Source organism: Delphinus delphis, chromosome 20 (assembly GCF_949987515.2).
Source record: "Delphinus delphis chromosome 20, mDelDel1.2, whole genome shotgun sequence".
In the NCBI taxonomy this organism is placed as follows: domain Eukaryota; kingdom Metazoa; phylum Chordata; class Mammalia; order Artiodactyla; family Delphinidae; genus Delphinus; species Delphinus delphis.
In genome coordinates this window covers 2,701,064-2,713,280 of record NC_082702.1, presented here as the reverse complement: position 1 = coordinate 2,713,280, position 12,217 = coordinate 2,701,064, and the positions used below count along the sequence as shown (strand labels likewise).

General features: G+C 44.8%; 1 protein-coding gene across 1 annotated transcript in view; it reads left to right on the top strand.

The window, feature by feature from the left end:
* The window catches only part of NLRP5 (NLR family pyrin domain containing 5), a 29,210-nt gene extending 17,952 nt beyond the window's left edge, over positions 1–11,258 (top strand). Inside the window, exons 8-11 of the mRNA XM_060001014.2 lie at positions 2,359–2,529; positions 5,024–5,191; positions 8,326–8,496; positions 10,556–11,258. Of these exons, the coding sequence (XP_059856997.1) occupies positions 2,359–2,529; positions 5,024–5,191; positions 8,326–8,496; positions 10,556–10,688 (643 nt within the window). The 3' untranslated portion in view covers positions 10,689–11,258. The remainder of the gene's footprint in view (positions 1–2,358; positions 2,530–5,023; positions 5,192–8,325; positions 8,497–10,555) is intronic.
* The last annotated feature ends 959 nt before the right edge of the window (positions 11,259–12,217 follow it).

Here is a 12,217-nt window from a genome sequence, read left to right as displayed (position 1 = left end):
TCTTACAGTGGGAAGTCCTCATTTATCCAAATACAGCTGATTCTCATTACTGGTGGCAGTTGTTTTCTGTAAAGTTGCCGTGAATACTGAATTAGTAAATGCTGAATTAGCGAATACTGAACCATTGCTCCTGGGGGGGGGGGGGGGGTGGAATACAGGGTTAGGTTCCTGGGAGCCGCTGGTCACATTTTTTAAAATTTATTTTATTCAAGTATAGTTGATTTATATTGTTGTGTTAATATCTGCTGTATAGCAAAGTGATTCAGTTATACATATATATATTCTTTTTCATTATGGTTTATCACAGGATATTGAATATAGTTCCCTGTGCTATACAGTAGGACCTTGTTGTTTATCCATCCTATAGATAATAGCTTACATCTGCTAATCCCAAGCTCCCAATCCATCCCTCCCCCAGCCTCCCTCCCCCTTGGCAAGCACAAGTCTGTTCTCTATGTCTGTGTGTCTGTCTCTGTTTCATAGGTAAGTTCACTTGTGTCACATTTTCTTCAACCAATCAATACATAACCTTGTTTTGTGTGTTTCTTTTTAAAGACACTTTATTTAATGCATATTATTGATTCGTTAACATTGAACTCACAGCCCACAGCACTAGATCTCATCCCTGAAGGAAGCTTATGTGATACATATGTTTTCTCCATAAAGCACATCCCAGCCTTCTTACCCTTAGGACACTAGACAGCACCTTAGCACTACCCTTGGGGGCCATTTTAAACAATGAAGTCACCACCACCAACCAAAAAAACCACAAAAATGCAAAAAATCATGGCGTTAACTGGACCGTGAAAAGGATGCCTGTTTATGGTGGGACAGCTGAAAAATTCCAACCTCAGCTAGGAGCATGTGCAACCGACAACTCAAATTTTTCTCTGCTCTGCACATTATTGATTTGAAAATATCGGTTTTTGGGGACACCAGTGTTCGCAAGGAGGCGGATTCAGGAATGCAGAGTCCATGAATAATGAGATTTTTCAGTACTTCCCTGGTGGTCCAGTGGTTAAGACTCTGTACTTCCAATGCAGGGTGCACTGGTTTGATCCCCAGTCAAGGAACTAAGATCCCACGTGACGTGTGGCCAAAAAAAAAAAAAGAGAGAGATGAGATTTTTAGACGAGGGTACTGGTGATGTAGGATTATTAGCCAGAAAGTGTGTGTGACACCCACACATATCTGGGGGTGCTGCATACCCTAGCTATTTTACAGTAGGTGTAGGTGTCCCTGTCACTGTTTTAAATACTGCCTCCTCGTGTTGCCAGACTCTTCCATCAGAAATCTTTGGTTTGACGGTAAGAATGTGAGACTGTCAGCCCTGCTCAGGGCCGACAACCAGCTCTGCCGTTTCACCTCTTTGACCCATTAGTCCACCAACAACGTCACGTGAGGGGAAAATATTCGTGCATTAATGGTGTACCTGTAGCCAGAAATTCTGTTGAAGCATATAACTTTGATTCATATGTCTACCTTACGACGAGTTCTAAGGTTCCCCAGTGAGTAAGTATGGGGAGATAGCAGTGTAGAGAGACTAGTGGGCACCACCCCCTCGCCAAGATGTCCGTGTCCTAATCCCCGGAACCTATGAATATGTTACCTTACGTGGTAAAAAGGACTTTGCAGTGTGATTAAGTTAAGAATCCTGAGGGACTTCCCTGGCGGTCCAGTGGTCAGGACTCCATGCTTCCACTGCAGGGGGCGGAGGTTTGATCCCCGGTCAGGGAACTAAGATCCCTCAAGACGTGCGGTGCAGCCAAAGTAAAAATAAAATAGAATAGAATAAAAGAGCAAAAGAAAAAAATTTTAAAAATAATCTTGAGATGGGAAGATTCTCCTAGATTATCTGGGTGGTCCCCATGTAATCACACATGTCCTTCAGAGGAAAGAAGGAGGTAGGAGACTCACAGGTGGAGGGGTGATAACAGAGTGATACAGTTGCTGGCTGGAGATCGAGATCTAAGGCATGGGGGCAGCTTCTAACAGCTGGAAAAGGCAAGGGAACAGATTCTCCCCAGAAGGAACACAGCCCTGCTGACACCTTGATTTCCAGACCAGTGAGACCCTGACCTCCAAAACCGTGAGATAACATAGGTGTGTTTTTAAAACACTAAGTTTGTGGCCACTTGTTACAGCAGCCACAGGAAGCGAATGCATTGAGTATGGAGGAAAATTTTAAAAAGATGGATTTTGAGTAGCATCCAGCACGTGCACTGTGCCAGGTGTTCCAAGGTCATCCCATCCCTGACACCCACAGGAGGAGAAAACTGAGGCCGAGGGGAGTTGCTCACATGAGGTCACACTGAGGAACACGTATGACCGTCCTCTTTCCCTGTGTGTGCCCTGCAGATTAAACGCGTGCAACCTGGATGTGGCTGGCTGTGGCTTTCTTGCGTTTGCACTCATGGGCAACAGACATCTGACGCATCTGAGCCTTAGCATGAACCCCTTGGAAGATGACGGGATGAACCTTCTGTGTGAGGTCATGATGGAGCCGTCTTGTCTCCTCCAGGACCTTGAGTAAGTTTCCCTGGTTGTTGGGGATCAACTCTACCATGGGGGGGCCTGAGGTTCTAGAATGTCAAGAGCGATGGTACCACAAATGAGTTCTAGGGTCGACTGAGGCTCATTCTTTCCAGTGGACACTCTGCGTAAGTTGATGTGTTGACACTGCAGTGAGTATGGGAAGGAAAGAGAAAGTATTCTGAACGGGAGCCCCGTGGAAGGATCTGTGGGATTCTAGGACATGCTTGATCTCTAAAACCTCTTTACTTTTTAGAACATCTTGCACCAGGTTAATCTTCAGCTATTCATTCTGTTTGTGGGGTGGAGGGGGAGGGGGGCAGCTGTCTATCTCTCAATCCCTTTTCTCTCTGGGGCTCAAATTTCTTCACCCCTATTGGAACATTTTTATATACTAGGAGTATTCCATCACTAAACCAACTAGAAAAAATTAAAGGACCTCAATGAACAGAAATAAATCTCTAAGCTTGAAACCAAGCAATAATCACTCAATATTTCAGTTAATGTCTCCCGGATGCATAAGCAGTATTGAATGTGTCACAAAGAAAGGATCCTAGCAGTTTCCACTTCAGGTATTCTTACCATGTGGCAGGCATGTGGTTCTCAATATTTCTGCAGTTCCCCCACCAATCATACACCAGGGGGAACTAAAACTCCCAAGGACCATAAACCTTGCTTGGGTCTCACGTTCTGTCCTTGAGGATAAGCAAATCATAATAATAAATGAAGCACGATATGGTATTCCATTTAATGGTGCCTAATAACTTTTAAAACCCCCCAGAGCTGGGACTTCCCTGGCGATCCAGTGGTTACGACTTTGTGCTTCCACTGCAGGGGGTACGGGTTCAATCCCTGGTCAGGGAACTAGGATCCCACATGCCAAGTGGTGTGGCCAAAAAATAAAATTTTAATAAATAAAATCCCCAAAAGCTTATGTCCAGTGTTTTAGTCATGTGTCCCTTATCAAACTCTGTGTGCTTGATAGCCTTTTCTTATGATCGATTACAAAGGTAGAGTTAGTGGACCAAAACGTGGGACCACTTTGAGAGCTCTCCCTCCCCAAAAATAAGTAAACGAAAGGAATTGGATAGAGATCATAGTACACAAACCTCTGAGTAGCCCCCAAGTATTAATTCTTCTATTTCTTTTCATGGAATTGGCATTTTGAGCCCTAATGCTGCATGGTATAGAAAATTCAGCTTAGTCCATTGGAGACGCCATTTCTTTGGGGTTGCACTTAAGTGCTGGGAGATTTTCTGGTCCTCACCATCACCATTGGTCCATACTGGCCTCTAAGACTTGTTCATTCCCACCTGGTCTTCACAAGTGAGTCCTTCCTTGTTCTTTTTTCTTTTTCTTTTTTTAAATTTATTTTTGGCTGCGTTGGGTCTTCGTTGCCGCATGCGGGCTTCCTCTAGTTGTTGCGAGTGGGGGCTACTCTTCTTTGCTTTGTGCAGGCTTCTCATTGCGGTGGCTTCTCTTGTTGCGGAACACAGGCTCTAGGTACATGGGCTTCAGTAGTTGTGGTGCACGGGCTTCAGTAGTTGTGGCGTGCAGGCTTCAGTAGTTGTGGCTCATAGGATTAGTTGCTCCACGGCATGTGGGATCCTCCCAGACCAGGGATCAAACCCGTGTCCCCTGCATTGACAGGTGGATTCTTAACCACTTGCACCACCAGGGAAGCCCTCCTTCCTCGTTCTTGATGTGAATGCCTCATGGAGATGGACCCAGTGGGATCATTCTGTGCTGAGCACACTAAGTTGATGATGTGAGACTCCGGAGCTGTTTCTGTCATGTCTACTCAGATGACTCATATAGTCACTACTGAAGGGGCCATTTCCACCCTCTCCCACTCCTCCTGGGAACAGACACACAAGACCCCTTCTCCTTTTGGATCCCAAACCCTACCTAGTGTTTCAGTGACTTCTATCATCTTTTCTGTCCCTCTCAGGACTCTGTCCCTTTGTCAGAGGCTCTACCAATTTCTACTGGTGTTTTTTTCCGTCTCTCTCCCTGCCCTCCACCAGGGAGAATGTTTATCTCATTTTCAGGTGAAAAGAATGCTCTGATAGCTCATTTCTTTGTCTGAAGACACCTCCAGTCTCTTCAAAAACTTTCCCCACCCTCTGCTATTATCTGTCTCTTGAGATGATAAACTTTCCTAAGCTGTTCACAGGGATGGACAGAAAGATCCCCAGTTAGGAAGGAACAAGGGGAATCTCTACTAACGTTTCTGAACCTTATCCCACTGTGGCGCTCTCCTCAAAAGGTACAGATATTGTCTCTCTCTCTAAATCTCGCTCAATAATCTCCATCTCTCTCCTCTTCATCTCAACCTCTCTCTCTCTCCCTCTCTCTCTCCATCTCTCTATATCTATTCATCTTTCTGTCTTCATCTCTCTCTCTTCATCTCTCGCTCTCTCTCTCTCTCCATCTCTCTCTCTCTCACGCTCTCTCTCCCCCACCGACCCCCACTTCCTTCCTCTTGCAGATTGGTAAAGTGCTGTCTCACTGCCGCTTGCTGCAAGAATCTGTCCTATGTCATCACAAGAAATCAACACCTGAAGAGCCTGGATCTAGCCGCCAATGCCCTGGGTGACCACGGGATTGCAGCGCTGTGTGAGGGATTGAAACAGAAGAATTCTCTGAGGAGACTTGGGTACGTTCCTGGGATCACCTCTTTGAGGGCTGGGCACAGAGTGAAGGGGACCCAAACGTTAAGTTGCTTGAACAAAGACCGTGTTCTGATTTTCACAATTCCATCAAATTAGACAGCATACAACCATGGCAGAGTAACAGACTGAGGCACAAATTCCAACTGGGCTCCTTTATGTGGATGAATTAAATAGCCAACGCTTGAGAACAGGGTCTGGAGGTAGTGAGAACTAAATAGATGCATGTTTACTGGAAAACCCATGTGTGCTGAGCACAGTGCCAAATGGTGGAGGTATGGACATACATGGACCATGGAGTGGTGCATTTATGGTCTAGTGAGAAAGGTGGACCAAAGAGCAAATGATGGCTGGTTCTCAAACCCTAGTAAGCATCAGAATCACCCCAGAGGCTTGTTTAAAACAGTGTGCCAGTACATACAATGGAATATTACTCAGCCATAAAACAAGAATGAAATAGTGCCATTTGCTGCAACATGGATGGACCTAGAGATGGTCATACTAAGTGAAGGAATTCAGACAGAGACAGACAAATACCATATGATATGGCTTATATGTGGAATCTAAAAAAAAGGATACAAATGAACTTATGAAAAAGAAACAGACTCACATAGAAAACAAACATCGTTACTAAAGGGGAAACATGGCGGGCAGGGATAAATTACGAGTTTGGGATTAACATATACACACTTATGTGTATATATATATATAAAATAACCAACAAGGACCTACTGTACAGCACAGGGAATGCTACTCAATATTCTGTAATAACCTATATGGGAAAAGAATCTGAAAAAGAATGTATATATATATATATATACACACAATTGAATCACTGCTGTACACCTGAAACTAACACAACATTGTGTCAATAAATCAACAATATAATGTAAAATAAAAAATTTTTAAATTTTTAAAAAAAAGAACTGAAGCACTGACACATGCTACAATGTGGATGAACGTTGAAGACATTAGGCTAAAGTGAAATAAGCCAAATACAAAAGGTCACGTGTTGTATGATTCCATTTCTATGAAATATCCAGAATGGGCAAATCCATAAAGACAGAAAGTAGATTCCAGGCAGACCTCATCTTATTGTTCTTCCCAGATACTGTGTTTTTCACAAATGGAAGGTTTGTGGCAACCCTGCATGAAGCAAGTCTATCAGTGCCATTTTTCCAACATTTTCTCACTTTGTGTCTCTGTCACATTTTGGTGATTCTCCCAATGTTTCAAACTTTTTCACTTTTATTATATTTGTGATGGTGATCTGTGAGCAATGAGCTTTTTTTTACTTTCTAATTTTTTTTAACTGAAATATAGTTCATTTACAATGTTGTGTTAGTTTCAGGTATACAGCAAAGTGATTCAGTTATACATTATACATATAATTATTTTTCAGATTCTTTTCCCTTATAGGTTATTACAGGATATTGAGCATATTCCCTGCGCTATACAGTAGGTCCTTGTTGGTTACCTATTTTATATACAGTAGCTTGTATCTGTTAATTCCAGATTGGTGAACTTTGATGACTTGATGAAGGCTCAGAAGATTAACATTTTTTAGCAATAAAGTATTTTTTAATTAAAGTACACTGTTTTGGGACTTCCCTGGTGGTGCAGTGGTTAAGAATCTGCCTGCCAACGCAGGAGACATGGGTTCAATCCCTGGTCCGGGAAGATCCCACATGCCGTGGAGCACCTAAGCCCGCATGCCACAACTACTGAAGCCCGCGCACCTAGAGCCCATGCTCTGCAACAAGAGAAGCCACCACAATGAGAAGCACACGCACGGCAACAAAGAGCAGCCCCCGCTCACCGCAACTAGAGGAAGCCCACGCATAGCAACGAAGACACAATGCAGCCAAAAATAAATAAATAAATAAATATTTTTAAAAAACTACATTGTTTCTACAAACAATAAATGCTGGAGAGGGTGTGGAGTAAAATGAACCCTCTTGCACTTCTGATGGGAATGTAAATTGATACAGCCAGTATGGAGAACAGTATGGAGGTTCCTTAAAAAACTAAAAATAGAGCTACCATATGACCCAGCAATCCCACTCCCGGGCATATACCCAGAGAAAACTGTAATTCAAAGACACATGCACCCCAATGTTCATTGCAGCACTATTTACAATAGCCAGGACGTGGAAGCAACCTAAGTGTCCATCAACAGATGAATGGATAAAGAAGACGTGGCACATATATACAATGGAATATTACTCAGCCATAAAAAGAAATGAAATTGGGTCATTTGTAGAGATGTGGATGGACCTAGAGACTGTCCTACAGACTGAAGTAAGTCATAAAGAGAAAACCAAATATCATATATTAATGCATATATGTGGAATCTGAAAAAATTGGGAAGGTAGATTCTTAACCAGGGGACCACCAGGGAAGTCCTGCTGCTGATTTATTTTATACCTAGTTGTTTGTACCTCTTAATCCCCTACTTCTCTATTGCCCCTCCCCCACCACTGGTTTTTTTCTCTGTGTCTATGACCCTATTTCTGTTTTCTTCATTCATTCATTTTATTTTTTAGATTCCACATTTAAGTGAAAACATACAGTGTTTGTCTTTCTCTGTCTGACTTACTTCACTATGCATAATACACTCCAGGTCCACCCATGTTGCTGCAAGTGGCAAGATTTTGTTCTTTTTCATGGCTGAGTAGTATTCCATTGTGGTATTTATTTTTGGCTGCATTGGGTCTTTGTTGCTGTGTGCAGGCTTTCTCTAGTTGTGGCATGTGGGGGCTACTCTTTGTTGTGGTGTGCAGGCTTCTCATTGCGGTGGCTTCTTTTGTTGCGGAGCATGGGCTCTAGGCACGCGGGCTCAGTAGTTGTGGCTCGCGGGTTTCAGTAGTTGTGGCTCGCGGGCTCTAGAGCACAGGCTCAGTAGTTGTGGTGCACGGGCTTAGTTGCTCCATGGCATGTGGGATCTTCCTGGACTAGGGCTCGAACCCATGTCCCCTGTATTGGCTGGCGGATTCTCAACCACTGTGCCACCAGGGAAGCCCCCCGCTGTGATTTTAAAGTTGTGGTGGAAGTCAAACATGTGTTGAAGGAGGGATCCGGATCTTGGGGTCATTCCTTGGCTGTGCTGTGCTCTCTAAAGGTTGGAGACGTGTGGACTGACCTCCGATGGCTGTGAGGCCCTCTCCTCTGCCCTCTCCTGCAATCAGCACCTGACCAGCCTAAACCTGATGCAGAACAATTTTGGTCCCAGAGGGATGACAAAGCTGTGTTCGGCCTTTGCACAACCCACATCTAATCTACAAACCATCGGGTAAGTCCCCGGCGATGTCTTCTGAAATACGAACCTCCTTCTGCTAAGGCACACTAATTGGCGGAGAAGCAGTGGATCTGAGAAGCTGAGACCTTGTCTCATCAACCAGATCTTTATCCAACCGCCCACCGTGTTCCAGGCACCGCCTGGGGTGCTGTGGATACAGGGTGGGTACAGTGCCTGGTACCCTGGGGTTTCCTCTGGGGATGGGTTTGGGGAGCGTGGAGGGATGACATACAAATAAAATGTTTATCTTAAAAAAAAACCCTAAAACTGGAATTACCATAGGATCCAGCCATCCCACTTGTGGGTATACACCCAACAAAATTGAAAGCAGGTTTTCGAAGAGATATTTGCACATCTGTGTCCATAGCAGCATTATTCACAATAGCCAAGAGGTGGAAGCAACCCAGGTATCTACTGATGGGTGAATGGATAAATGACGTGTGGTCTGTCCATACCATAAAATATTATTCGGCCTAAAAAGGAAGGAAATTGACACATGCTACAACGTGGAAGAACCTTGAGGACATTATGCTTGGTGAAATAAGCCAGTAACAGAAAGACAAATACTACATGATACTACTTAGGTGAGGTCCCTAGACTCATCAGATCCACAGAGACAGAAAGTGGAATGGTGGGGGCCTGGGGAGCGGGAGACGGGGAGTTAGCGTTTAACGGGGACAGAGTTTCAGCTGGTGGAGATGAAAAGAGTTATAAGGATGGACAGTGCTGATGGTTGCTCAACAGTGTGGATGGACTGAGTGCCACTGACCTGTACGATGAAAAATGGTTCAGATGGTAAAGGTTATGTGTATTTTCCCACCATTAAATGTTTTTAATGTTCAGGATTACTGCAGGTGGTAAACACCAAGAAGGAAACAAAAGAGTAAGAGAGAGTGACCCGGTGTGGAATTAATTTTGACGATAGAAAAAGTATTTGCTGCTTAGCACCTCATGTTTGTAGACAAAATAGAAGCTCAGGGCACCCCTGGAGGTGAAGAAGTACAGCTGTGATTGAGGGAAGTAAAGACCTGACTGGAGAAACATAAAACTTGTGGCAGCACAGAAGGCCCCTTGTGGTCGATTGTGATGTATTTATATCAGTAGCAAACTTCCCGGTTGACTAACTGGTTTCTCCTGTATGGTCCAGCGTACAGCAGGTGGATTTATCCAGGGGTCAAGTTTTGACTGATGGACGCCACCAGAAAGAACACGATGGTTGTGGTGTGAAATCCGAGGGGGAGGGTGGATTGGAAAGCATGGCTCAGTGGATTTGGAGATCTTGATGCAGCCAAAGAGAACGGTTTCAGCGATCACTTCAGCGAGTGAGCTGAAAAGGCAGAAGGCTGTGTTGAAAAGGGGCATATTTGTGTCGGTGACTCACGAGGCAATGGAGCCTTTGATGAGATAAGGTTGTGACTTAGGGGACTTAGCAGGTAAAGATGAGAAGAGGCAGACCTAGATTTTACTAATGGACCTTTCAGGAGGCTGTTTCCTCATCTGTCAAATGGGGACAATACCATGTGTCTATTTGGATACCTGTTTCTCTCTCCCAGAATATAAGCTTCATGATGGTGGGGATTTTGCCTTGTTCATCACTGTGCCTCTAAACCCTGTAACAGGACCTGGCACAAAGTCAGTTCTCAGGAAGGAGTTCGTGAATGGATGAAATAACCATGTCTGTCTCTTCAGATAGCTATGAGGGACAGGTGCCTGTAAAAACTCAGTGTAGCGTCTGCCCTGTAAAGGGCTCCTTTACAAGGAGGGACTGACTTTCATTCTATGGGGAACACGCTGTTTCTCCTCAAGAATACAAGAGGAGGGACTTCCCTGGCGATCCAGTGGTTAAGACTCCGTGCTTCCAGTGCTGGGGATGGGGGTTTGATATCTGGCCAGGGACCTAATATCCCACATGCCGTGTGGTGTGGCCAAAAATTAAAAAAAAAAAGTGCAAGAGGAGGTTTCAGCCCCTTGGTGGGGTGTCCAGGAATTCTGAGGAAGGGAGAAGCGTCAGAAGCAAATTCTCAGAGTAGTAAGTCCCCTTTTTGCTCCCCAGGCTGTGGAAATGGCAATACCCTGCTCGAATAAGAAGGCTTCTGGAGGAGCTAGAGCGACTCAAGCCGCACATTGTAATTGGTGACGGTTGGTATTCTTTTGCGGAAGATGACCGGTACTGGTGGAAAAACTGAAGACGTAAAAACCCTCCCCACCCACACTCACTCTGATGGAGGAAACTTCTAGGGTCCAGCTGTGCCCAGGGGTTCCTTTTCAAAGATGGATAATGATTTCTGATTCTCATAAAGCCCTCATAGGTAGTGATTCTTGTGTGTCCACTTTAACTTGGTCATTGCATTTGCCTGAGGTAGGCTTGTGAACTTCATGTCATAGGACCTCAGTATCTGTGAAATGTCTGTCCTACCAGAGGGCATGGAGAGAGAATCAAATAAACACTGAGCATTTGGAAAAAGCATCCAGTGGCCTTCTTTTTTTTTTTTTGGCTGCGTTGGGTCTTCATTGCTGCATGTGGGGTTTCTCTTGTGGCGAGCGGGGGCTACTCTTCATTGTGGTGCGCGGGCTTCTCACTGTGGTGGCTTCTCTTGCTGCAGAGCACGGGCTCTAGGCGTGCAGGCTTCAGTAGTTGTGGCACGTGGGCTCAGTAGTTGTGGTACACGGGCTTAGTTGCTCCACGGCATGTGGGATATTCCTGGACCACAGATCGAACCCATGTCCCCTGCGTTGACAGGCGGATTCTTAAATACTGCACCGCCAGGGAAGTCCCTCCGGTGGCCTTCTTGATCAATGTGGGTGTGATTCCAGAGCAGAGGAGGGAGGACTTAGGTCCTTAAAAGTGCCCCCAAATTTTGATAACACAGATCTGCTGGTTTTTTAAAGCACATATCTGAATTTCAAAGGAGGATGTGACTATCATTCAACATCTGAGATATAAACACAAAGCCGAATTTATTGCTTAGTGTAGTAAAGAACAACTGGTCTACCACAGTCTCTCCCTCAAACCAACCCCAAGAGGTAGGTAATAGTTTCCCTATTTCACAGATAAGGAAACAGAGGCCGATGGATGTTGACATTTGTCTGTCTGGTGTCACAAAGTCAATTAGTAATCCAGAGAAAACTCTAATTGGAAAAGACATGTGCACCCCAATGTTCACAGCAGCACTATTAACAATAGCCAAGACAGGGAAACAATCTAAATGTCCATCAACAGAGGAGAGGATAAAGATGTGGTACGCGTATACACTGGAGTATTACTCAGCCATAAGAAAGAATGAAATAATGTCATTTGCAGCTACATGGGTGATCATACTAAATGAAGTAAATCAGGAGAAAGACAAATACCATGTGGCATCACTTATATGTGGGATCTAAAGTATGATGCATAGTTGCATGCACATTTCTTTTTATATTTGCGCCCCCCGGAAGGCAGAGCAAGAGGACAGGGAGCATCTCCTGGAAGGCAACCGTTGGCAAATCCAGGGACATCGCCCTGACCTAGTACGTCTGGCCACGGGGTGGGGACCCAGGGTGGGCACATGCTGCCTCCTGGATGACTCTGGGCTCTTCCGTTGTCATTTTCTCCAGTTGGATCCTTTCCCCGTGTCATGTGATGGAGCACTCCCTTCTACCCACTCCTCACACTCTGCAGGTGGGTAATGTTGGGGGTGTGTGTGGTGTGAAGCCATGTCAGGTCTGATCCTCTAAG